At 49.1% G+C, this 24,264-nt stretch overlaps 1 protein-coding gene and 1 long non-coding RNA gene across 4 annotated transcripts in view; one reads left to right on the forward strand and one right to left on the reverse strand.

The window, feature by feature from the left end:
• Muc2 (mucin 2, oligomeric mucus/gel-forming) overlaps positions 1-22,888 on the forward strand; it is a 36,795-nt gene extending 13,907 nt beyond the window's left edge. Inside the window, exons 29-58 of the mRNA XM_075972796.1 lie at positions 388-2,004; positions 2,287-3,030; positions 3,130-3,618; positions 4,213-4,353; positions 4,552-4,794; positions 5,920-6,117; positions 6,508-7,881; positions 8,182-9,761; positions 10,614-10,966; positions 11,120-11,493; positions 11,782-12,582; positions 13,187-13,441; positions 14,100-14,473; positions 14,795-14,969; positions 15,427-15,674; positions 16,283-16,466; positions 16,723-16,942; positions 17,680-17,858; positions 18,044-18,113; positions 18,245-18,342; positions 18,472-18,503; positions 19,583-19,760; positions 20,044-20,148; positions 20,379-20,419; positions 20,538-20,660; positions 20,930-21,028; positions 21,585-21,713; positions 21,868-21,907; positions 22,250-22,376; positions 22,510-22,888. Of these exons, the coding sequence (XP_075828911.1) occupies positions 388-2,004; positions 2,287-3,030; positions 3,130-3,618; positions 4,213-4,353; positions 4,552-4,794; positions 5,920-6,117; positions 6,508-7,881; positions 8,182-9,761; positions 10,614-10,966; positions 11,120-11,493; positions 11,782-12,582; positions 13,187-13,441; positions 14,100-14,473; positions 14,795-14,969; positions 15,427-15,674; positions 16,283-16,466; positions 16,723-16,942; positions 17,680-17,858; positions 18,044-18,113; positions 18,245-18,342; positions 18,472-18,503; positions 19,583-19,760; positions 20,044-20,148; positions 20,379-20,419; positions 20,538-20,660; positions 20,930-21,028; positions 21,585-21,713; positions 21,868-21,907; positions 22,250-22,376; positions 22,510-22,732 (10,814 nt within the window). The 3' untranslated portion in view covers positions 22,733-22,888. The remainder of the gene's footprint in view (positions 1-387; positions 2,005-2,286; positions 3,031-3,129; positions 3,619-4,212; positions 4,354-4,551; positions 4,795-5,919; positions 6,118-6,507; positions 7,882-8,181; positions 9,762-10,613; positions 10,967-11,119; positions 11,494-11,781; positions 12,583-13,186; positions 13,442-14,099; positions 14,474-14,794; positions 14,970-15,426; positions 15,675-16,282; positions 16,467-16,722; positions 16,943-17,679; positions 17,859-18,043; positions 18,114-18,244; positions 18,343-18,471; positions 18,504-19,582; positions 19,761-20,043; positions 20,149-20,378; positions 20,420-20,537; positions 20,661-20,929; positions 21,029-21,584; positions 21,714-21,867; positions 21,908-22,249; positions 22,377-22,509) is intronic.
• LOC142849927 (uncharacterized) lies at positions 1,913-3,646 on the reverse strand. Of its 3 annotated transcripts, none has more exons than XR_012910628.1 (3): positions 3,572-3,646; positions 2,159-2,248; positions 1,913-2,014 (listed from the first exon to the last, which is right to left on the reverse strand). It is a non-coding gene; the product is annotated as an uncharacterized LOC142849927 (long non-coding RNA). The 3 variants fall into 3 exon arrangements; XR_012910629.1 differs by lacking the exon at positions 3,572-3,646 and adding an exon at positions 3,115-3,215 and having other exon boundaries at positions 2,159-2,232; XR_012910630.1 differs by lacking the exon at positions 3,572-3,646 and adding an exon at positions 2,690-2,764.
• Positions 22,889-24,264: the final 1,376 nt, after the last annotated feature.

A 24,264-nucleotide genomic window follows, 5' to 3' on the forward strand; every position in this document is an offset into this window, starting at 1 on the left:
GTTTGCCAAATCTATAGACACAGAGGTGGGACCTGACCTGTGTGGGTGACCACGTTCTTGGTCAGGAATAGACAGCGTTCCTTTCACACTCTTCCTTAGGAATGGCTCTCTTGTTAGTCTTTTTCTTTCACACAACATTGTTAAGGAAGGGGTATTGAGTTGGGGCTCTAAGACAGGCCTTGTGTTGCCCTGTCTCTCTGGACCACAGTCTTTGAGCTGCATGAAGGTGGAAATACGTCTGTTGTGAAATACAACCCTATAAACATGGTCCCTTGGTGATGATGGGTGGGCAAGGGTATCTATGGGGCATCTTCAGAGGTCACCAGAGACTCAATCCCATAGCCTCCCTCAGGCATGAATAACCTATATGTATTTTTGCTTTTCTAGTATGCTGCTGGACTGATTGGATCAACAACAACCATCCTAGCGATGGCAGTGGTGGTGGTGAGCGAGAGACCTTCGACAGCGTCTGTAGTGCTCCTGTGGACATTGAGTGCAGGTCAGCCACAGACCCCACACTCAGCTGGCAGGATCTGGAGCAGAAGGTACAGTGTAATGTCTCATTTGGGCTCATTTGCAATAACGAAGACCAGTATGGAAACGGAGTATTTGAACTTTGTTATGACTATGAGATACGAGTCAAGTGTTGCTCTCCAGAGGTGAACTGTTCTACTTTAATCTCCTCACCCACAACTTTACCAACAACCTCACCTACCACTTCACCAACAGCCTCTTCTACTACTTCACCAACAACTCCACCTACCACTTCAACAGTTTCACCAACTACTCCAGCTACCACATCACCAACAAGCTTGCCTACCACTACACCAACCATTTCATCTAGTGCTACACCAGTGACTTCATTTACCACTTCACAGACATCTTCACCAACCACCTCTGTTACAACTTCACCAACCCCTTCACTAGGCACCTCAACTGCCACATCACCAAGCACCTCACCTACCATTTCATCAACCTTGTCTACTCTGTCCTCCACCACCACCACCACCACCACCACCACCACCACCACCACCACCACCACCACCACAACCACTCCATGCATTAAAAAGTGCGAGTGGACTGACTGGAGGGATTCTGGCAAACCCAAAAATGATAAAAACAGTGGAGATTTTGAACCTATTGGAGATGCCTGTAAACCAGGTTGGGAAGCAGTTAACATCTCCTGCAGAGCTGTGATGTATAACAACAAACCAATTGAACAGCTAGGACAGATTGTCACTTGTAACACAGAAGTTGGGCTAGTGTGTAAAAATTCAGATCAGAAATTAGGAGGGTTTATCCCAATGCCCGTGTGTGTCAACTATGAGATCAAAGTCGAGTGCTGTGAGTGCTGTAAGCCAGAATGCTCCACTACAACACCACTTTCAACCACTACTACAGTGACTACTATCCCAACATCTACCAGCACAAAGACCCCAACACCAAACTCTACTACCACACAGACCACAACACCAACACCCAGATATACCACCACAGAGACAAGCCCAACACCAAGTACCACAGTGACTCAAACCCAAACATCTACCACAACAGAGATATCAACCATAGAAATATCGACTCCACCATCTACCACCACTCAGACATTGAGCCCCACACCCACTACAACAATGACTTCAACAGCGTCAACAACCACCCCAGTAATGTCAACTCCAACATGGAATACAACAGAGACCACAACACCCAAAACTAGTCCAAATACCTCCATGCCAACATCTACCATCACAGAAACACCAAGTTCAAAACCAACCACAAAAGGGACTCCAACCCCAATAACTCCCACCCCAGAAACCTCAACTCCAATATCTTCTACCACACTGATCACAACAACCACCACTAGTCTAGGTACATCCACTATAACATCTACCACCACAGAGACACCAACCACAACGGAGACCACCATAGTGACTTCAACCCCAAAAACGAGCAGCCCAGAAACCCCAACACCAATATCAACTACCACACAGACCACAACACCAACACCAAGTCAAGGGACCTCCAGTCCAACATCTACACCCACAGAGACACCAACCCGAACTCTGACTACCACTGAGACTCCCAAACCAACACCTACAATCATAGAAACCTCTACTCCAACATCTATTTCTACACAAACCACAACAACATCTAGTCTGGGTACGTCCACTCCAACATCTACCACCACAGAGACACCAACCCCAACTCTGACTACCACAGTAACTCACACACCAACACCTACCATCAGAGACACCTCTACTCCAACATCTACTTCTACACAAACCATAACAGAAACCACTAGTCCACTTACGTCAACTCCAACATCTACCACCACAGAGAGACCAACCCCAACCCAAACCACCATAGTGACTTCAACCTCAAAACCTAGCAGCCCAGAACCCTCAACTTCAATATCTACTACCACACATACCACAATACAAACACCGAGTGAGGGTACCTACAGTCCAACATCTACACCCACAGAGAAACCAACCCCAACTCTGATTACCACAGTAACTCAAACCCCAACACCTACCATCATAGAAACCACTACTCCACCATCTACTTCTACACAAACCACAACAACAACCACCAGTCTAGGTACGTCCACTCAAACATCTACCACCATAGAGACACCAACCCCAACCCCGACCACCATAGGGACTTCAACCCCAATACGTAGCAGCCCAGAAACCTCAACTCCAATATCTACTACCACACATACCACAACACCAACACCGAGTGAAGGTACATCCACTCCAACATCTACTCCCACAGAGAAACAAACCCCAACTCTGACTACTACAGTAACTCAAACCCCAACACCTACCATCATAGAAACCACTACTCCAACATCTACTTCTACACAAACCACAACAGCAACCACTAGTCTAGGGACGTCCACTCCAACATCTACTCCCACAGCGACACCAACCCCAACTCTGACTACTACAGTAACTCAAACACCAACACCCAGCATCATAGAAACCACTACTCCAACATCTACTTCTACACAAACCACAACAGCAACCACTAGTCTAGGTACGTCCACTCCAACATCTTCCACCAAGGAAACACCAACCCCAACCCCGACCATCTTAGTGACTTCAACCAAAATACCTAGCAGCCCAGAAGCCTCAACTCCAATATCTACTACAACACAGACCACAACACCAACACCTAGTCAAGGTACCTCCACTCCAACATCTACGCCAACAGAGACGCCAACCCCAAATCTGACTACCACAGTAACTCAAACCCCAACACCTAACATCATAGAAACCACTACTCCAACATCTACTTCTACACAAACCACAACAGCAACCACTAGTCTAGGTACGTCCACACCAACATCTACTCCCACAGAGACACCAACCCCAACTCTGACTACCACAGTACCTCCTAACGAAACACCTACTATTATAGAAACCTCTACTACATCATCTACTTCTACACTAACCTCAACAACAACCACTAGTATAGGTACGTCCACTCCAACATCTACCACCACAGAAACATCAACCCCAACCCCGACCACCTTAGTGACTTCAACATCAAAACATAGCAGCCCAAAAACCTCAACTTCAATATCTACTACAACACAGACCACAACACCAACACCTAGTCAAGGTACCTCCACTCCAACATCTACGCCAACAGAGACGCCAACCCCAGCTCCGACTACCACAGTAACTCAAACCCCAACACCTACCATCATAGAAACCACTACTCCAAAATCTACTTCTACACAAACCACAACCGCAACCACTAGTCTAGGTATGTCCACTCCAACATCTACTCCCACAGAGACACCAACCCCAGCTCCGACTACCACAGTAACTCAAACCCCAACACCTACCATCATAGAAACCACTACTCCAAAATCTACTTCTACACAAACCACAACCGCAACCACTAGTCTAGGTATGTCCACTCCAACATCTACTCCCACAGAGACACCAACCCCAGCTCCGACTACCACAGTAACTCAAACCCCAACACCTACCATCATAGAAACCACTACTCCAAAATCTACTTCTACACAAACCAGAACCGCAACCACTAGTCGTGGTACGTCCACTCCAACAACTACTCCCACAGAGACACCAACCCCAACTCTGACTACTACAGTAACGCAAACCCCAACACCTAACATCATAGAAACCACTACTCCAAAATCTACTTCTACACAAACCACAACAGCAACCACTAGTCTAGGTACGTCCACACCAACATCTACTCCCACAGAGACACCAACCCCAGCTCCGACTACCACAGTAACTCACACCCCAACACCTACCATCATAGAAACCACTACTCCAACATCTACTTCTACACAAACCACAACCGCAACAACTAGTCTAGGTACGTCCACTCAAACATCTACTCCCACAGAGACACCAACCTCAACTCTGACTACTACAGTAACGCAAACCCCAACACCTAACATCATAGAAACCACTACTCCAAAATCTACTTCTACACAAACCACAACAGCAACCACTAGTCTAGGTACGTCCACTCCAACATCTACTCCCACAGAGACACCAACCCCAGCTCCAACTACCACAGTAACTCACACCCCAACACCAACCATCATAGAAACCACTACTCCAACATCTACTTCTACACAAACCACAACCGCAACCACTAGTCGAGGTACGTCTACTCCAACAACTACTCCCACAGAGACACCAACCCTAACTCTGACTACTACAGTAACGCAAACCACAACGCCTACCATCATAGAATCCACTACTCCAACATCTACTTCTACACAAACCACAACCGCAACCACTAGTCTAGGTACGTCCACACCAACATCTACTCCCACAGAGACACCAACCCCAACTCCAACTACCACAGTAACTCACAGCCCAACACCTACCATCATAGAATCCACTACTCCAACATCTACTTCTACACAAACCACAACCGCAACAACTAGTCTAGGTACGTCCACTCAAACATCTACTCCCACAGAGACACCAACCTCAACTCTGACTACCACAGTGACTCCCAACGAAACACCTACCATTATAGAAACCTCTACTACATCATCTACTTCTACACTAACCTCAACAACAACCACAAGTATAGGTACGTCCACTCCAACATCTATTACCACAGAAACACCATCCCCAACCCCGACCACCTTAGTGACTTCAACATCAAAACATAGCAGCCCAGAAACCTCAACTCCAATATCTACCACAACACAGACAACTACACCAACACTTAGTCAAGGTTCCTCCACCCCAACATCTACTCCCACAGAGACACCAACCCCAGCTCCGACTACCACAGTAACTCACACCCCAACACCTACCATCATAGAAACCACTACTCCAAAATCTACTTCTACACAAACCACAACCGCAACCACTAGTCGAGGTACGTCCACTCCAACAACTACTCCCAAAGAGACACCAACCCCAACTCTGACTACTACAGTAACGCAAACCCCAACACCTAACATCATAGAAACCACTACTCCAACATCTACTTCTACACAAACCACAACCGCAACAACTAGTCTAGGTACGTCCACTCAAACATCTACTCCCACAGAGACACCAACACCAACTCTGACTACCACAGTGACTCCCAACGAAACACCTACCATTATAGAAACCTCTACTACATCATCTACTTCTACACTAACCTCAACAACAACCACTAGTCTAGGTACGTCCATTCCAACATCTACCACCACAGAAACACCAACCCCAACCCCGACCACCTTAGTGACTTCAACATCAAAACATAGCAGCCCAGAAACCTTAACTCCAATATCTACTACCACACAGACAACTACACCAACACTTAGTCAAGGTACCTCCACTCCAACATCTACGCCAACAGAGACGCCAACCCCAAATCTGACTACCACAGTAACTCAAACCCCAACGCCTAACATCATAGAAACCACTACTCCAAAATCTACTTCTCCACAAACCACAACAGCAACCACTAGTCTAGGTACGTTCACTCCAACATCTACTCCCACAGAGACACCAACCCCAACTCCAACTACCACAGTAACTCACACCCCAACACCTACCATCAAGGAAACCACTCCTCCAACATCTACTTCTACACAAACCACAACCGCAACCACTAGTCTAGGTACGTCCACTCCAACATCTACTCCCACAGAGACACCAACCCCAACTCTGACTACCACAGTGCCTCCTAACGAAACACCTACTATTATAGAAACCTCTACTATAACATCTACTTCTACATTAACCTCAACAACAACCACTAGTATAGGTACGTCCACTCCAACATCTACCACCACAGAAACACCAACCCCAACCCCGACCACCATAGTGACTTCAACATCAAAACATAGCAGCCCAGAAATCTCAACTCCAATATCTACTACAACACAGACAACTACACCAACACTTAGTCAAGGTACCTCCACTCCAACATCTACGCCAACAGAGACGCCAACCCCAAATCTGACTACCACAGTAACTCAAACCACAACACCTACCATCATAGAAACCACTACTCCAACGTCTACTTCTACACAAACCACAACAGCAACCACTAGTCTTGGTACATCCACTCCAACATCTACTCCCACAGAGACACCAACCCTAACTCCGACTACCACAGTAACTCACACCCCAACACCTACCATCAAGGAAACCACTACTCCAACATCTACTTCTACACAAACCACAACTGCAACCACTAATCTAGGTACGTCCACTCCAACATCTACTCCCACAGAGACACCAACCCCAACTCTGACTACCATAGTGACTCCCAACGAAACACCTACCATTATAGAAACCTCTACTACATCATCTACTTCTACACTAACCTCAACAACAACCACAAGTATAGGTACGTCCACTCCAACATCTACCACCACAGAAACACCAACCCCAACCCCCACCACCTTAGTGACTTCAACATCAAAACATAGCAGCCCAGAAACCTCAACTTCAATATCTACTACAACACAGACCACAACACCAACACCTAGTCAAGGTACCTCCACTCCAACATCTACGCCAACAGAGACGCCAACCCCAAATCTAACTACCACAGTAACTCAAACCCCAACACCTACCATCATAGAAACCACTACTCCAACATCTACTTCTACACAAACCACAACAGCAACCACTAGTCTAGGTACGTCCACACCAACATCTACTCCCACAGAGACACCAACCCTAACTCCAACTACCACAGTAACTCACACCCCAACACCTACCATCATAGAAACCACTACTCCAACATCTACTTCTACACAAACCACAACAGCAACCACTAGTCTAGGTACGTCCACTCCAACATCTACTCCCACAGAGACACCAACCCCAACTCCAACTACCACAGTAACTCACACCCCAACACCTACCATCATAGAAACCACTACTCCAACATCTACTTCTACACAAACCACAACAGCAACCACTAGTCTAGGTACGTCCACACCAACATCTACTCCCACAGAGACACCAACCCTAACTCCAACTACCACAGTAACTCACACCCCAACACCTACCATCATAGAAACCACTACTCCAACATCTACTTCTACACAAACCACAACAGCAACCACTAGTCTAGGTACGTCCACTCCAACATCTACTCCCACAGAGACACCAACCCCAACTCTGACTACCACAGTGCCTCCTAACGAAACACCTACTATTATAGAAACCTCTACTACAACATCTACATCTACATTAACCTCAACAACAACCACTAGTATAGGTACGTCTACTCCAACATCTACCACCACAGAAACACCAACCCCAACCCAGACCACCTTAGTGACTTCAACATCAAAACATAGCAGCCCAGAAATCTCAACTCCAATATCTACTACAACACAGACCACAACACCAACACCTAGTCAAGGTACCTCCACTCCAACATCTACGCCAACAGAGACGCCAACCCCAAATCTAACTACCACAGTAACTCAAACCCCAACACCTACCATCATAGAAACCACTACTCCAACATCTACTTCTACACAAACCACAACCGCAACCACTAGTCGAGGTACGTCCATACCAACATCTACTCCCACAGAGACACCAAATCCAAATCTGACTACTACAGTGACTCCCAATTCAACACCTACCATCATAGAAACCACTACTCCAACATCTACTTCTACACAAACCACAACAACAACCACTAGTCTAGGTACTTCCACTCCAGCATCTACCCCCACGGAGACACCAACCCTTACCTCAACCTCTATAGTAACTTCAACCCCAAAACCTAGCAGCCCAGAAACCTATACTTCAATAGCTACTACCATACATACCACAACACTGACACATAGTCAAGGTACCTCTACTCCAACATCTACTCCCAAAAAGACACCAACCCCAATTGTGACTACTACAGTGACTTCTTCCCCAACACCTACCATCATAGAAACATTTACTACAATATCTACCTCTACACAAACCACAACAACCACCACTAGTCTAGGTACGTCCACTCCAACATCAACCACCACAGAGACGCCAACCCCAACCCCGACCACCATAGTGACTTCAACATCAAAACCTAGCAGCCCAGAAACCTCAACTCCAATATCTAAGACCCCACATACCACAACACCAACACGCAGTCCAGGTACGTCCACTCCAACATCTATCCTCACTGAGACACCAACCCCAACCCTGATTACCACAGTGAATTCCACCCCAACACCTACCATCATGGAAACCTCTACTCCAACACAAACCACAACAACTACCACTACTCTAGGTACGTCCTCTCCAACATCTACCACCACAGAGACACCAACCCAAACCCCGACCACAATAGTGACTTCAACAGAAAATACAAGCAGCCCAGAAACCCCAACTTCAATATCTACTACCACACAGATGACAAAACCAACACATAGTCAAGGTACCTCCACTCCAACATCTACCACCTCTGAGAAACCAACACCAACTCTGACTACCACAATGACGCCCACACCAACACCTACCATCATTGAAACCTCTACTCGAACATCTACTTCTAAACAAACAACAACAACAAGCACGACTCTGGGTACCTCCACTCCAACATCTACTCCTACAGAGACACCAACCCCAACCTTGACCTCTATTGTGACTTCAACATTAACATCTACCAGCACAGAAACCCCTACTCCAAAATCTATTACCACACAGACCACAGCACCAACACATAGTCAAGGTACCTCCACTCCGACATCTACTCCCACAGAGACACCAACCCCAACTCTGACTACCACAGTAACTCAAACCCCAACACCTACCATCATAGAAACCACTACTCCAACATCTACTTCTACACATCCCACAACAGCAACCACTAGTCTAGGTACGTCCACTCCAAGATCTACTTCCACAGAGACACCAACCCCAACTCCTACTACTACAGTAACTCAAACCCCAACACCTACCATCATAGAAACCACTACTCCAACATCTACTTCTACACAAACCACAACAGCAACCACTAGTGTAGGTACGTCCACTCCAACATCTACTCCCACAGAGACACCAACCCCAACTCTGACTACTACAGTAACGCAAACCCCAACACCTAACATCATAGAAACCACTACTCCAAAATCTACTTCTACACAAACCACAACCGCAACCACTAGTCTAGGTACGTCCACTCCAAGATCTACTTCCACAGAGACACCAACACCAACTCTCACTACCACAGTGACTCCCAAACCAACACCTACCATCATAGAAACCTTTACTCCAACATCTACTCCCACAGAGACACCAACCTCAAATCTGACTACCACAGTGACTCCCAATCCAACATCTACCATCATAGACACTTCTACTCCAACATCTACTTCTACACAAACCACAACAACAACCACCAGTCTAGGTACGTCCACTCCAACATCTACCCCCACCGAGACACCAACCCTGACCTCAACCTCTATAGTAACTTCAACCCCAAAACCTAGCAGCCCAGAAACCTATACTTCAATTTCTACTACAATACAGACCACAATACTAACAAGTAGTCAAGGTACCTCTACTCCAACATCTACTCCCAAAAAGACACCAACCCCAACTGTGACTACCACAGTGACTTCTTCCCCAACACCTACCATCATAGAAACATCTACTACAACATCTACTTCTACACAAACCACAACAACAACCACTAGTCAAAGTACATCCACTCCAACATCTACCACCACAGAAATACCAACCCCAAACTTGACCTCTGTAGTGACTTCAACCCCCAAACCTAGCAGCTCAGAAACCTCAACTCCAATATCTATTACCACATATACCACAACACCAACACATAGTCAAGGTACCTCCACTCCGACATCTATACCCACAGAGATACCAACCTCAACTCTCACTACCACAGTGACTCCCACCCCAACACCTACTATCATAGAAACATCTACTCCAACATCTACTTCTACAAAAACCACAACTACAACTACTGGTCAAGGTACCTCCATTCCAACATCAATCAACACAGAGACACCAATCCCAACCCTGACCACCATAGTGACTTCAACATCAAAACCTAGCAGCTCAGAATCCTCAACTCCAATATCTACTACCACACAGACCACAACACCAACACCGAGTGAAGGTACATCCACTCCAACATCTACTCCCACAGAGACACCAACACCAACTCTAACCACAACAGTGACTCCAAAACCAATACCTAGCAGCCCTGAAACCTCAACTCCAATACCTACTACAACACAGGTTACAACACCAACACGTAGTCAAGGTACCTTCACTCCAATATCTATCCACACTGAGACACCAACCCCAATTCTCACTAACACAGTAACTCAAACCCCAACACCTACTATCATAGAAACATCTACTACAACATCTACTTCTATACAAACTACAACAACAACCACTAGTCTAGGGACCTCCACTCCAACTACTACCACCTCAGAGACACCAACCTCCACCCCGACCACCTTAGTGACTTCAACCCCAAAATCTAACAGCCCAGAAACCCCAACTCCAATATCTATTACCACATATACCACAACACCAACACCTAGTCAAGGTACCTCCACTCCAACATCTACACCCACAGAGACACCCACCCCAACTCTAACTACTACAATTCCTACAACCCCATCACCTACTACCACAGAAACCTCAACTCTAATATCTATTACCACACAGACCACAACACCAATACCTACTCAAGGTACATCCACTCCAACATCTACTCCCACAGAGACACCAACCCCAACTCTGACTACTACAGTGACTCCCACCCCAACACCTAACATCATAGAAACCTCTACTCCAACATCTACTTCTACACAAACCACAACAACAACCACCAGTCTAGGTACGTCCACTCCAACATCTACCACCATAGAGACACCAACTCCAACCCCGACCACCATAGTGACTTCAACACCAAAACCTAGCAGCTCTGAAACCCCAATTTCAATATCTACTACCACACAGACCACAACAGCAACACGTAGTCAAGGTACATCAACTGTAATATCTACCCCCACAGAGACACCAACCCCAACTCTGACTACCACAGTAACTCACACCCCAACACCTACCATCATAGAAACCACTACTCCAACATCTACTTCTACAGAAACCACAACAACAACCACTAGTCTAGGTACGTCCACTCCAACATCAACCACCACAGAGACACCAAGTCCAACGTCCACTATCACAGTGACTTCAACCCCAACACCTACCACTACTGAGACCTTACCATCTACTATCACACAGACCACAATACCAACCATTGTTACAGAGACTTCTACTCCAATATCTACCACCACAGAAAGATCCACCCCAACTCTGACCACCACAGTTCCTACAACCCCAACACCTACTACCACAGAAACCTCAACTCCAATTTCTACTACAACACAGATGACAACAGCAACAATTGTTACAGAGACCTCCACTCCAACATCTACATCCACAGAGACACCAACCCCAACCTCGACTACCACAGTTACTTCAACCCCATCACCTACTACTTCAGAGACCTTAACATCTACAACACAAACCACACCTACAAAGCCAATCATAGACATCTTCACTACTAGATCTACCACTATCCAGACACCAAGCCCAGTCCCCACCACCACATTGCCTCCAACTCCAACACCTTCCACCACAGCGTCATCAACCTCAACTTCTACAACCACACAAATTCCACCCTCTTCCTCTCCTATTACTGCTACCACCATCACACCTTCCCAAAGCCCAACCTCCACTTCCATCATCACAGAGACTCCAACCCCACATGCCACCACTTTAGAGACACCGATCCTAACCTCTACCTCCACTGAAAACACAACTCCAACATCTTCTACTAGCCAAACTCCTTCCAAATCTCCAACGAAACCATCAACACCTGTGACCACTGTGTTCCCCTCTTCCCCACCCACGGAGTCCATCATCATTCCTAGCACCCCAGCTACCACCATAGTAATGTCTAGCACTGCATCGTCGCCTGGAACATCACCATCCATCACTTCGTCAGCGGGCAGTACACCTTCTTCACCTCCAGGACCAACACCGGGGCCCTCCACCACTGCTTTCGGTAAGTACACATGGGAAGCCACCCCATTCCTCCTCTCTTGGGAGAGCTTCATTTTTGCCAGGGAAGCTTTACAGCCTCACAAATCGAGCCTGGAGTCAGTACTTTGTGGTTCATGACCCTGATCTTGTGCAGTGAGGCAAGTTCCCTGGAAGGTTTGGAGCTTCCCTGCCTACTGAGTCAGACCCCTTGGATTGATGAATTGGTTGGAAACAGGTCACTACCTTCCTGTAGATAGACTTTCCTCAGGCAGAGCTACTTCAGCACAGAATGTGTAGCCCAGTACTGAAAGATCTCCATGGGGAAAGTTCGCCCAGGGAGATCTTGGGCTGCATTAGGTCAGGGTTGGTGTAAGGCATAGGGCTACTCCTCTGTCTGGGCATGGCACAAAAGGCCTTGGAGGGTAGCTAGTCTGGCCTTGTCAGATGTCCAGTGTGACAGCCACACAGTGTGCATGGTGGTGTCAAATCCTGGTGAGTAGATATAAGGCTTTGAGACCTCACCATGGCTTCTTGTGCCAGCTGTTCTCTCTCTGTGGCGGAGCCTGAAGGTTGAGCCCTGCGGCATCTGAGATGAACAGTGCCATTGACCCACAATGTTCTTACAGGCACATCTACTTCCTCAAGGACCACAACAGGACAAACTTCACCCACCACAAGACCACCCTCCACATCCACCCCTACATCCTTCACTGTGCCAGTATCTACCACGGAAACCACACCAACTACTTTGGAGACCACCAGGACCTCTTCTTGGGGCACAATCTCCTCAGCCTCCCCAATCACCTCTCCCATCACTGAGTGGACCAGTATTGGCACCTTGGTTACCTGCTGTGTTTTGAATGACACGTACTATGGCCCAGGTATCCATGGTGTTTAAGTCTAATGTTTACAAAGCTCAGGCTGTTCCCTGCTCTTTCCAGTGAGTAGAACCAGGGTCAGAACCCAACTTGAAGCTTTCTCAGGAGGCTGGATGCTGGTCATGGGTGGATATTTTTGTGGTCAGCTTCACCTTACTTGGAACATGAACCAGAGGTCAGGGCTCTTCCCAGGCCAGGAGAACAAGTAGGGTGGGTCTTAGTCTGTTTTCGGTTTTAACAAAATACTTGAGGTCAAATGATTTATAAATAATAGGAGGTCATCCAGCTGACGGTTCCAGAGGCTAGGAAGTACAGTAACATGTCCCTGGCACCTGGTCATCCAGATGACCATTCCAGAGGCTAGGAAGTAACATGGCACGGGCACCCGATGGTTTCTTCGTTCTGCATCAAAATACAATGCAGGTATCAGGCCATGAGAGATGTGCCGGCTCTGGTCTCTCATCCTCTTCTTGCAATGCCACTAATGTCACACTAGGGGGCTTACCCTCATACCTCATCTAACTTTAGTCTTATCCCCTAAGTACCTCCCTCCAGGACAGTGAGTCCCTCTCCAAGGCCTCCATGGAGTCGATCAATGTATTTTCGTGGCTAGCTCTGCCTCTGGATGGTGTAAAGACTGCGTCCTTCTCTTCCCTTTTAGGTGAACTGGTCTACAACAATACCTATGGGAACACTTGTTATTATGTGAACTGCTCTGTGGAGTGCAAACTCCAAATCTTCGATTGGCCCTGTCCATCTACTCCCTCAACTTCTACACCATCAACACCAACGTCCTCCCCGACGACCACACCCTCTACACCATCTACCACATCTTCAAAGTCTACACCGTCCACACCATCATCTACCACATCTTCAAAGTCTACACCGTCCACACCATCATCTACCACATCTTCAAAGTCTACACCGTCCACACCATCATCTACCACATCTTCAAAGTCTACACTCTCCACAACATCCAAGCCAACAACCACAACCTCCACCCCTGGGTGCCTCGACTTTGATCCTCCTAGACAGGTCAGTGAGTAATATATGGCTTTCTTACCCTGATACTGAACAGGTCCATGTCTGAGTACCTACCATCTGAATGACACCCTTCCTGGTTGTCCAAGATGCCCATGTTCCCACACCCTGCACCTTCTCCAGTAGGGCTGATATTTCCCAAAACATCGTGGGCTTAGGGTCCGCTGACCTTCTCTCTTTTCCCCATATCCTGACTTTCTTCTCCTCATATTAGCCTCCCTCAGCTCCATCCCTGAGTGGGTCCTATCCTCTTGTGTAGACTGGGGATGCTAAGAGGGGCTGCCTGCTGACTGGTCCATGCCCTGTCTCCTGTAGGAGAATGAGACCTGGTGGCTATGTAACTGTACCATGGCCATCTGCAAGCATGACAACGTAGTGGAGCTTGTGGAGCGGAAGTGCGAACCCCCGCCCATGCCTACCTGCTCCAATGGCCTGAAGCCTGTGCGTGTTATCGACCCTGATGGCTGCTGCTGGCACTGGGAGTGTGACTGTAAGGCCTTACTATCTGAGGATATGCCTGCCAGGGTCCTTTCTTCTTTGGTACCAGTAGCGGCAGGGCTAGCCTCTTGGGAACAGACTTTGACTGCTAAGCACCTGCTGTAGGCTGTGCACAGTCTTAGGGACTTCTCAATACCCTTTATGTCTCCCTGGGTAGGAGGAGGGTAGATAGAAGTCTTGGCTGGTGGGGCAGAGGCACCTTTCTGAGCAAGGATGCTTCTGAGGTTAAGAGTGACCTTCTGACTCTAAAGCAAGGCCTCTTCCTGCAGAAGAGGGGGTGTGTCTCTGGACCAACTGGGAAGATGATTTTAGAAGATCTGCTCCCGCTTGGAAGTCCCTAGTGGCTCAACTTAGGGACCAGGATTTTCAGGCTCCTTTAGTGACTGCTGGCTTTTCCAGCCTGTCCTTTGAATCCTGGATGACATCAACTTACAAATCTTCTTCCACAGGCTACTGCACCGGCTGGGGGGACCCGCACTTTGTCACCTTCGATGGGCTCTACTACAGTTACCAGGGTAACTGCTCCTATGTTCTAATGGAGGAGATTACCCCCACGGTGGACAACTTTGGGGTCTACATTGACAACTACCATTGTGATGTCAGTGACGAGGTATCCTGCCCCCGCACACTAATTGTGCGTCATGAGACCCAGGAAGTGCAGATCAGGACTCTGCAATTGATGCCTATTGTGGTGCAGGTATGTGACTGGGACTGGTTGGGCAGCCAAAGTGTGTCTCTCATGGCCTTATACTGTGGGCACCAGGCGACCGAGGATTAGGCTGCGGATTCACTGGACCAGGCTGGAACCACGGCACATTAGAGCTTCCTTAGGGTCATGTCAGCTCTTCTCATGGGCTCTCGAAGTGAGCACAGAAACCTCTTCTCTGGGGATAGGTGAACAGGAAGTGGCTGTGTCTAGCTGAGTCTTCTCTATCCTTGGGTCATTGGTGATATCGATGGAAACATCTGAGGAGCCCCGAACCTTTCGAGGAGCCTCAGAGTCCCTGGGAAGAGCCTTCTTTGGTATCTCCTGGGATGAGCTGGGACAAATGTCTGTCCTAGTGTTGTGGAAAGGAAGCAGGAAGGGAAGGGAAAGCGGTAAGGGGCAGGAAAAGCTCCCCTTTCAGATAGGGGTAGAGATAACCTAGGTGCTATTCCCAGGTACAACTCGGCCTTCTTGATGAGCTATATGACTTCCAGAGAGGACAGTGGTGGGACAGGACAGAGCAGGGCAAGCCTCGAGCATGTGGCAGCCTCTTGCTCCAGTCTCAGAGGCCCTCTCTGACTCAGACATGTTGACTACAGGTACAGGTGAACAAGCAGGTAGTGGCTCTGCCCTACCAGAAGTTTGGGGTGCAGGTATACGAATCTGGCATCAACTATGTGGTAGACATCCCCAGGCTGGAAGCTCAGATCACCTACAACGGCCTGTCTTTCTCCATCCGGCTGCCCTACCACCTCTTTGGCAACAACACAAAGGGCCAGTGTGGTGAGTCCCCCCAGCCTTGGAGGGCAAGACTGGGTGTGAGCATCAATCGCCTAGCTGTGGATTCTCTACTCCTCTGTGGACAGGCACTGTGGCATTCTCTTGTGTTTGGTCCCTGTGAGGAGCCATCAGATGTTAGCTTGACTTTGAATTTTCCCTTTTGCCTGGCCAGTGGGGCACAGGGAAAGGTGCCAGGGACCGACCTGGGTCTGATAGTGTGTCTTGGTGCTGACTTGACGGGTGGCTTCTCTGTGCACAGGAACCTGCACCAACAGTACTGAAGATGACTGCATCCTGCCCAGCGGAGAGATCATCTCCGACTGTGAGGTTGCTGCTGACGAGTGGTTGGTGAACGACCCCTCCAAGCCACACTGTCCCCACAGCAGCTTCACCACCAAGCGCCCAGCCGTCACGACAGCAGGGTTCTTGCCACCTGAGAACTGCACTGTGTCTCCTATCTGCGAGCTCATCAAGAGCAGGTGAACTGTAGGAAGTGGAGAAGTGGAGGCAAGAGGATCAGGACAAGCCTAGGCGGTTGAGATCCTATCTCAAAAAATATAGGGTCTCAAGAGGTCTCATCTCTCTGTTGTCCCTACTGTCTACCAAGTAGGCAGAGAAACCCTTGTGAGGGCCTGAGAGAGCTGGGGTTGTCACTGTGGATGGGTGTCAGATCACAGGGGGCCTCAGAACCTGGCTTCTGCTTCCCCAGATCCTAGCTATCCTCTTTGACATCCCCTACCCCAGCACTTTTCTTTGCTCTCAGACGTCCCGCACCTTCTGGCCAGGTGCCGGTTCAAGTGAGCTGGAGACCCTGAGTAGATCAACTGACCAGACAGCATTAGCAGATCAGCGAGGCAGGTTTGAGCTTGGACACGGGTCAGGAACTCCTAAATCTGGTAGCCACAGGAGGACATTCCCTGTCCCTGTACGTGTTTGAAGTCACAGCTAGGTAACCCGTTGGCAGGATTGTTGGAAGGGGACATCCTGGCAACCAGCGACCGTTCAGGTGTGCAGAGTACATCTCTGCACGTCTGATAACACAGGCACATGTCCTTCTTTTTCTAGGTGCCAGCACTTTCTGTCTTCTGCTACTGGTAGCGTAGGGCCTCTTTGGCAGGGGCCTCTGAGCAAGCTCCGGTAGGCCAAGGGGAGGCCAGGGAAGCATGTGGAAAGGCTGGGGTGCTGACCAGAGTGTGATCTATCTCTCCCTGCACAGCCTGTTCTCTGAGTGTCATCCCTTCGTGCCTCCAAAGCACTACTATGAAGCCTGCCTGTTTGATAGCTGCTTTGTGCCTAACTCTAGTTTGGAGTGTGCCAGTGTACAGGCCTATGCAGCCCTCTGTGCCAAGGAAGGCACCTGCGTTGACTGGCGGAACCGTACTCAGGGGGCCTGCGGTAAGTGCTACTCATCTCTCCCCATGTACTGCCTGTGCTGGGGATCTGTGGGTCAGGCAGGGGTACCGGGCAGCTCCCCATCCTCGGCTTGCATGGGGTGAAGTCCTAGGTAGGAAGGGCTGGGTAGCTTTGTCACTCCAGGGAGAGGCAGTCTTATCTTCCTGATTCTTGTACCTGTCCTGCAGCTGTGGAGTGTCCATCTCACAAGGAGTACAAGGCCTGTGGCCCTGCAGAAGAACCCACCTGCCAGTCCAGGTACGCTGCCTGAAGACTCCCGCTGGTTTCCTAGTCCTGCCCATGCAGTCCAGTCAGCTTTAGCCCCCTGCCAGAGCTGTGCCCCAGCCTATACCGCTCCTTCCTTCTGAACGCGTGTCTTACCATTCCAGCGCCTCCCAGAATTTCACAATCTTGGTGGAAGGCTGCTTCTGTTCTGAAGACACCACAAAGTTTTCCCCTGCCATTGATGTCTGTGTGAAGACTTGTGGTATGTCTCCTACACCTACTGCCTCCCTCCTGTGCCTCTGTGTCTACAGGGGCAGGGCCAGAAAGCACATCTCAGTTCCTTATAACATCATGACAGTGTTAACAGAGCTTGTTTCCTCTCTCTTCCTAGGCTGTGTGGGACCTGACAATGTGCCCAGAGAGGTAGGTTTCCCCTTGTGCTGGGAGAATTCTCCCTAAAATCCTGAGCCATGTAAGTCCTGGATGAGATCCACCCACTCACCCATCTACCCATTGGCGCATCTACCCATCAGTACATTACCTTGAGCTGTCCGTCATCCATTTAACCATCTATACCATCCATTTATCCATCCATCCATCCATCCATCCATCCATCCATCCATCCACTCACCTATCCATTATCCATTCAACCACCCATCAATCTATCCAATACCCATCTATAATCCATTCATCTATTCACACTATTCATCTGTATATCCATTTATTAGCTATCCAAGTAATCACCTATCCACCATCTATCTATCTTTCATCCCTTCCATTATCCATTTGTTATCTATTCATCCATTCATCCAGCCACCCAGCCATCATCCACCTATTCATATTCATTAATCTATCCTTCATCCATCCATCCATCCTCCATTCATTCACTAATTCATTATCCACCCACCTATTCTGCACCCACAAATCTATCCAATCACCCATCCATCGGAACCCTTCATCCTCCATCCACCTATCTATCCATCCAACCATCCACCCATACAACTACCCATACACTATCCATCTATGCAACCAACCATCAATCCATCATCCATCCATCTTTCTATCTTTCCAGTCATCTACTCATCCATCAAACCATCCATTCATCTATCTACCCATCCACTCACCAGTCATATACTCTGACTAAACGTGGGCTGGCATGTTGCCTTCTTCGGTCCTGTTTCTTGTGTGTGCCCACAGTCATTGGTTGACTCTTTAGCTCAATTAAAAAAATCAGTAGACAATGTGTGGTGTGTCCATTGCATGCCAGGAGGTGTTGGTGGACACTGGTGAACAAGTCACATCTGTGTGATGTCACTGGCCTTGAATGAACAGGTGCTGGGCTGTCTCTGAACCTTCCCTATGAATTCAGAGGTGATGAGGGATAAGGCTTTCTCACTTGATTCCTCATCTGGCTACCTGGTCCAGCTCTTTCCTCTCTGGCTGGCCATGGACGTGTCATAGTAGGGCTAACGAGGTGTTAATCTGATCTTTTCTCTTTGCAGTTTGGAGAGCAGTTTGAGTTTGACTGCCAGGACTGTGTTTGCCTAGAGGGTGGAAAGGGCATTGTCTGCACTCCAATGATATGTGCTGGGGAGAACCAGACCACATGCAAGGAGGATGGCGAATACCTTGTCGAAGAGCTTGACCCAGATAACAAGTGCTGCAACAAAACCACATGTAGTAAGGACACCCTGGGGCATGGGAGCCACTCTCAGACCGCTAGGGCTCCTAATATAACTCACCTTGCCTGCTGTAGGTGAGGTTTCCTGCCCCCCACCTCCCCCCAGCTGGCTAATTCAGGTTATACTCACTTGAGAGGGGAGTGGGATGCAGGCCAGGAGCCCCAACTCCAAGTCCTGGTCTCGGCGGGCTCCACAGGGGCCTAGATTCATGCTCTGCAGTGGGATGTGGTGCTCTGCCTGTGTGATCTGTCCTGGTCACCACACTCTTGCTCTGCCTTCAGAGTGTGACACCAAACTATGCAGTGCGGAACGTCCCTCTTGCTCGCTGGGATTCGAAGTCAAGAGCCACAGTGTGCCTGAAAAATGCTGTCCAGATTACTCCTGTGGTAAGTGATGCCAGCCGGGCAAGGGAAGGCCACAACAGGCGGGGCAGGCTGGGAACAGCAGATGGCGCAGGCTGGGAACAAGGGGTCCGTGGAGGGAGCATGCATTCTCCTTGTGTGTCTTTATCATGGCTATGGCTGTGCATCCACCCAGCCCTGAGCCTCCTTAGATTGTGTGCCAGGCTGAGGCTGGATGGCTTCTGATAGCTTTTCCCACTCTTTTTTCCCCCAAGAACCCAAGGGTGTGTGTGTGCACAAGAATGCTGAATACCAGGTGAGTTCTGAACTGGGAGGGTACGGGGGGGATGGGTGGCGTTGTCTGTCTCCTGAAGAAGGAGTATACATGGGTGATGGTGTGTGCGGCCCCTTTACTTCTCTGCCTGTTCCTAAAGCCTGGATCTCCAGTGTACTCCACCAAGTGCCAGGAATGTGTATGCACCGACTCCATGGACAATGCCACCAAGTTCAACTACATCTCCTGTACGCATGTGCCCTGCAACATCTCCTGCAGCTCTGTAAGTGGGGTTCCTCCCTTCCTTCCCTTTTCCTGCCTCCTTTACCTTCTTCCCATCTTCAAAGAGGCACATGGTTCCATGTTCATTTCCATGATTTGCCTTCAATTAAAAAAAAAAAATCTTCCTTGCCGAACTGTGCCTCCCACCATGACGCTTGTTCCCTGTGCGTGCGAGCCTCCCCCCAGGTGGGGTGTTCCAGCGATCCCAGGACCTGGCCGGTTGCAGGGACAAGTCTTTGATCTCAGCCTTGTCCTCTCCTGTGTCCACAGGGCTTTGAGCCTGTGGAAGTCCCTGGGGAGTGCTGCAGGAAATGTCAGCAGACCCACTGCATCATTGAGAAGCCAGACCAGCAGTATATCATCCTGAAGGTGTGTGTTCACGGGCAGGGGGCGGCGCTCTAGGCTCCACCCATGAGCTTGTCAATCACTGGGCTTGAGACATCCCAGGTCCCACAAAACTTGGTTTGAGTGATATATTTGGGTGGCTGCTCCACTTTTGGAGCTCTGAAGTCCAGGGTCAAGGCTGGCGGAAGTGTGAGGAGCCTTCCTGCCTCCTCTTCTTCAGGTGTCTGGCTGTGTTTATATCATCTCTGACTTGGTCTCCATGTAGTAGCCTCCTTTCCATCTGAGCCCATGTGTCCTCTGTGTCTCTTGCAAGGAGGATGACCTCATCTACAGATTCTTTCCCTGAGATTTTCAAAGACCCTTTCCCTGTTCAGAGTCACTTCCTAGTTCATAGGTTAGACCTAGGTTAGAGATTTTTATTCTGTGTAACCACAAGCAGGTAAGTCCCTGTCTCCAAGACTCTCTTATGGATGTCACTTGCCCAGGGACTACTGCCTGTGAAGCTGTAGCTCCCAGGTCTTCCAGGGCTGGCCTCTCTGGAGGCGCACTTGCTCATCCTCATTCTGTGTTGTGTCCACAGCCCGGGGAGATACAGAAAAACCCCAACGACCACTGTACCTTCTTCAGCTGCTTGAAAATCAACAACCAGCTCATCTCCTCTATCTCCAACATCACCTGCCCCGACTTCAACGCTGATGAATGTGTTCCGGTGAGTGGGACCCCTCTGGCACTGTGCGCTGCCTGATGCCCCAGCTGCCTGGCTTCCGGCAGGCTTGTTCCATACCCTCCTTATGCACTCCATGAAGGGGCACACACCTGCTGGGGGTGCTGTGGGCTTCCCTCACACTCCTCTTTCCCTTCAGGGCTCCATCACGTACATGCCAAATGGCTGCTGTAAGACCTGTGAGTACAGCTGGCGGAACAGGGTGGTGGGTGGGCTTTACCAGAGCCTGGGCAGGAAGACACCAGGGCAGGGTACCTCGGGACTCCTGTTCCTACTGTGTCTACTACACTCTGATTCCCCTTCCTGGAAGGGGGCTCATTTCCTTAAAGAACAGTGAGACTAGGAGTTAAGGGCTAGCCATGTTGGGAGAGAGGAGAAAAACCAGCACAGTAGAGGAAGAGGAGGAGGAAAAGGGAGGGGATAGGGAGGGGGAGGGAGAAAGGGAAAAAGAGGAAGAGGGAGAGAGAAAAAGAGATCCCGAGCCAGTCTTAGACCACCCCTGCACTTGCATTTCCTCCCAGGTATTCCTAAAAACAACACTGCAGTCCCTTGCTCTCTCATCCGTGTCAAGAAGGAGATTTCCTACAATGGCTGCTCCAAGAATGTCTCCATGAACTACTGTTCGGGCTCCTGTGGGACTTTCGCCATGTGAGTCTCAGGCTGCAAGTGTGAGATGGAGGGGTGGAGGAGCTGGAGCTCACAGACAGGCCCCGGTGGTGGAGGGAGGATGCTGCTGCTGCTCCCAGGGAGTCTGGACTCATTCTGCTCCTCCTGTCCCCAGGTACTCTGCCCAGGTCCAGGATCTGGATCACAGGTGCACTTGCTGCAAGGAGGAGAGGACCAGCAAGCGCCAGGTGACCCTGGAATGTCCAGATGGCAGTGAGCTGAGCCACACCTACACGCACATTGAGAGCTGTCTCTGCCAGGACACCGTCTGTGCGCTCCCCCAGGCCCAGCAAGTCCGCGTCAGGCGTTCCAGTCCCCGACTTCTGGGAAGGAAGTGAATGGGTTCTACCATGTTCCTCCCTTCCCGTCTCGCACCATGCTGCTAACCCTCTGAGCTCCCTCCTCTTCTAGCTTGGCTTCTTCTCTGCAGATATTTATTTTCAGAGTTTCTGTTCCATCCCTTGCTTTATGATAATAAACTCAGGCATAGCCAATCTGGTCGTGTGGTTTAAGTTGGTTCTGCAAGGATCTGAACTGCCCACTACGTGGATGGCTTCTGGGAACAGGGTGGGGCTAGATAGTTTGGAGAGGGTTCCTTAGGATCCCCGGGGTCCAGTTACTGTTTTTTTGCAACTCTACCACCTGTATTACTTACTCTTAGGCTCTGGGCTCTGTTTATTCAGAGCACTGGGTAAACAAAGGCCCCTTCCCACCATGAGTTCCTTTCCAGGGTTTTCCACTATGGGTGAGACTTTTGTCCACATGCTGTAGGGACAGTGTGTGTTCAGGTGTGAGTACACAGGTGTGCGTGCACACAAGTGTATTTCCATCTGTCTGTGCCTATGGGATGTGTGTGTGTCACTGAGGAGGCCTCAGGCCACAGACTAGGGGCAGGACATTGGCTTCTGCCACAAACTGAAAGAAAAGCAGTGGTGACTTTGTGGACTGCATTGTTTATATCCGGGTCACTGTTTTAAATATACCCAACTAGAAACAGTGTGAAGGAAGGGCGGTTTATTTGGCTCAGGGCTTTGAGGGATCAGTCCATGGTTGCGTGACCCCATGCATTTGAATAGAACACCAAAGCTGCAGGAACTTGTGGCAGAGACAAGTTGTTCACAGCATGGTTCGCCAGGAAGCTGACTGAGCATGGCTGGCAAAGGCCAGGGATAACATCCTGCAAGGACTCAGCCCTTTTAACCTTTAGCCAGGTCTCACCCCCCACGGAGAGCCTCCCCGGATAAACCCTTACCATCCAATCTGTGAGCCATTTTGGTGGGGGTGGGGGATATATACTCCATAAACAAACTATAACATGGTTTCTCGAAGACTGCTGGGCAAAGCTGACAAACCACATGAACCTACAGCTTGGGCTTATGTGGTCCTTTGGAAAATTATCAGTCCCCTTACTTGCTCTTGTATTGGTTCAAACATGGGGTGTGTGTGTGTGTGTGTGGGTGCTGTGTATGAAGCCCCTTTCCTACCCAGAGTCCCAGTAATGATGAATGGGGTTTAATTTCAAAATCTAAGGATTAATATTTAAAAGTAAACTTTCTAACATGTATTAGTCAGGATGGACTCTGTCATGCAGCAATGACAAAAACTGCCAAGGCCTGTCTTCCCCATGCCTCCTGCTTGCTGCTTGGCTGGCACTCTCCTGCACACCTCAGCTGCCCAGAACCTGGGGTGACAGGGCTGCTCTCATCTCCAAGGTCTCTTCTGTTGTGGTGGCTAAAACCAGCTCAGAAGTCTTTCCAGAATCCATCCTGGTCCAGCTCAGCACAGACTTTGGATGCTGGGATTGTAGTACTACCATTGAGCAGCTGGGGGAGCCAGAGACTCTTGGTGGCTGGCCAGTGATGGCTCTTGG

This window comes from Microtus pennsylvanicus, chromosome 5 (genome assembly GCF_037038515.1).
Source record: "Microtus pennsylvanicus isolate mMicPen1 chromosome 5, mMicPen1.hap1, whole genome shotgun sequence".
NCBI classification, from domain to species: Eukaryota; Metazoa; Chordata; class Mammalia; order Rodentia; family Cricetidae; genus Microtus; species Microtus pennsylvanicus.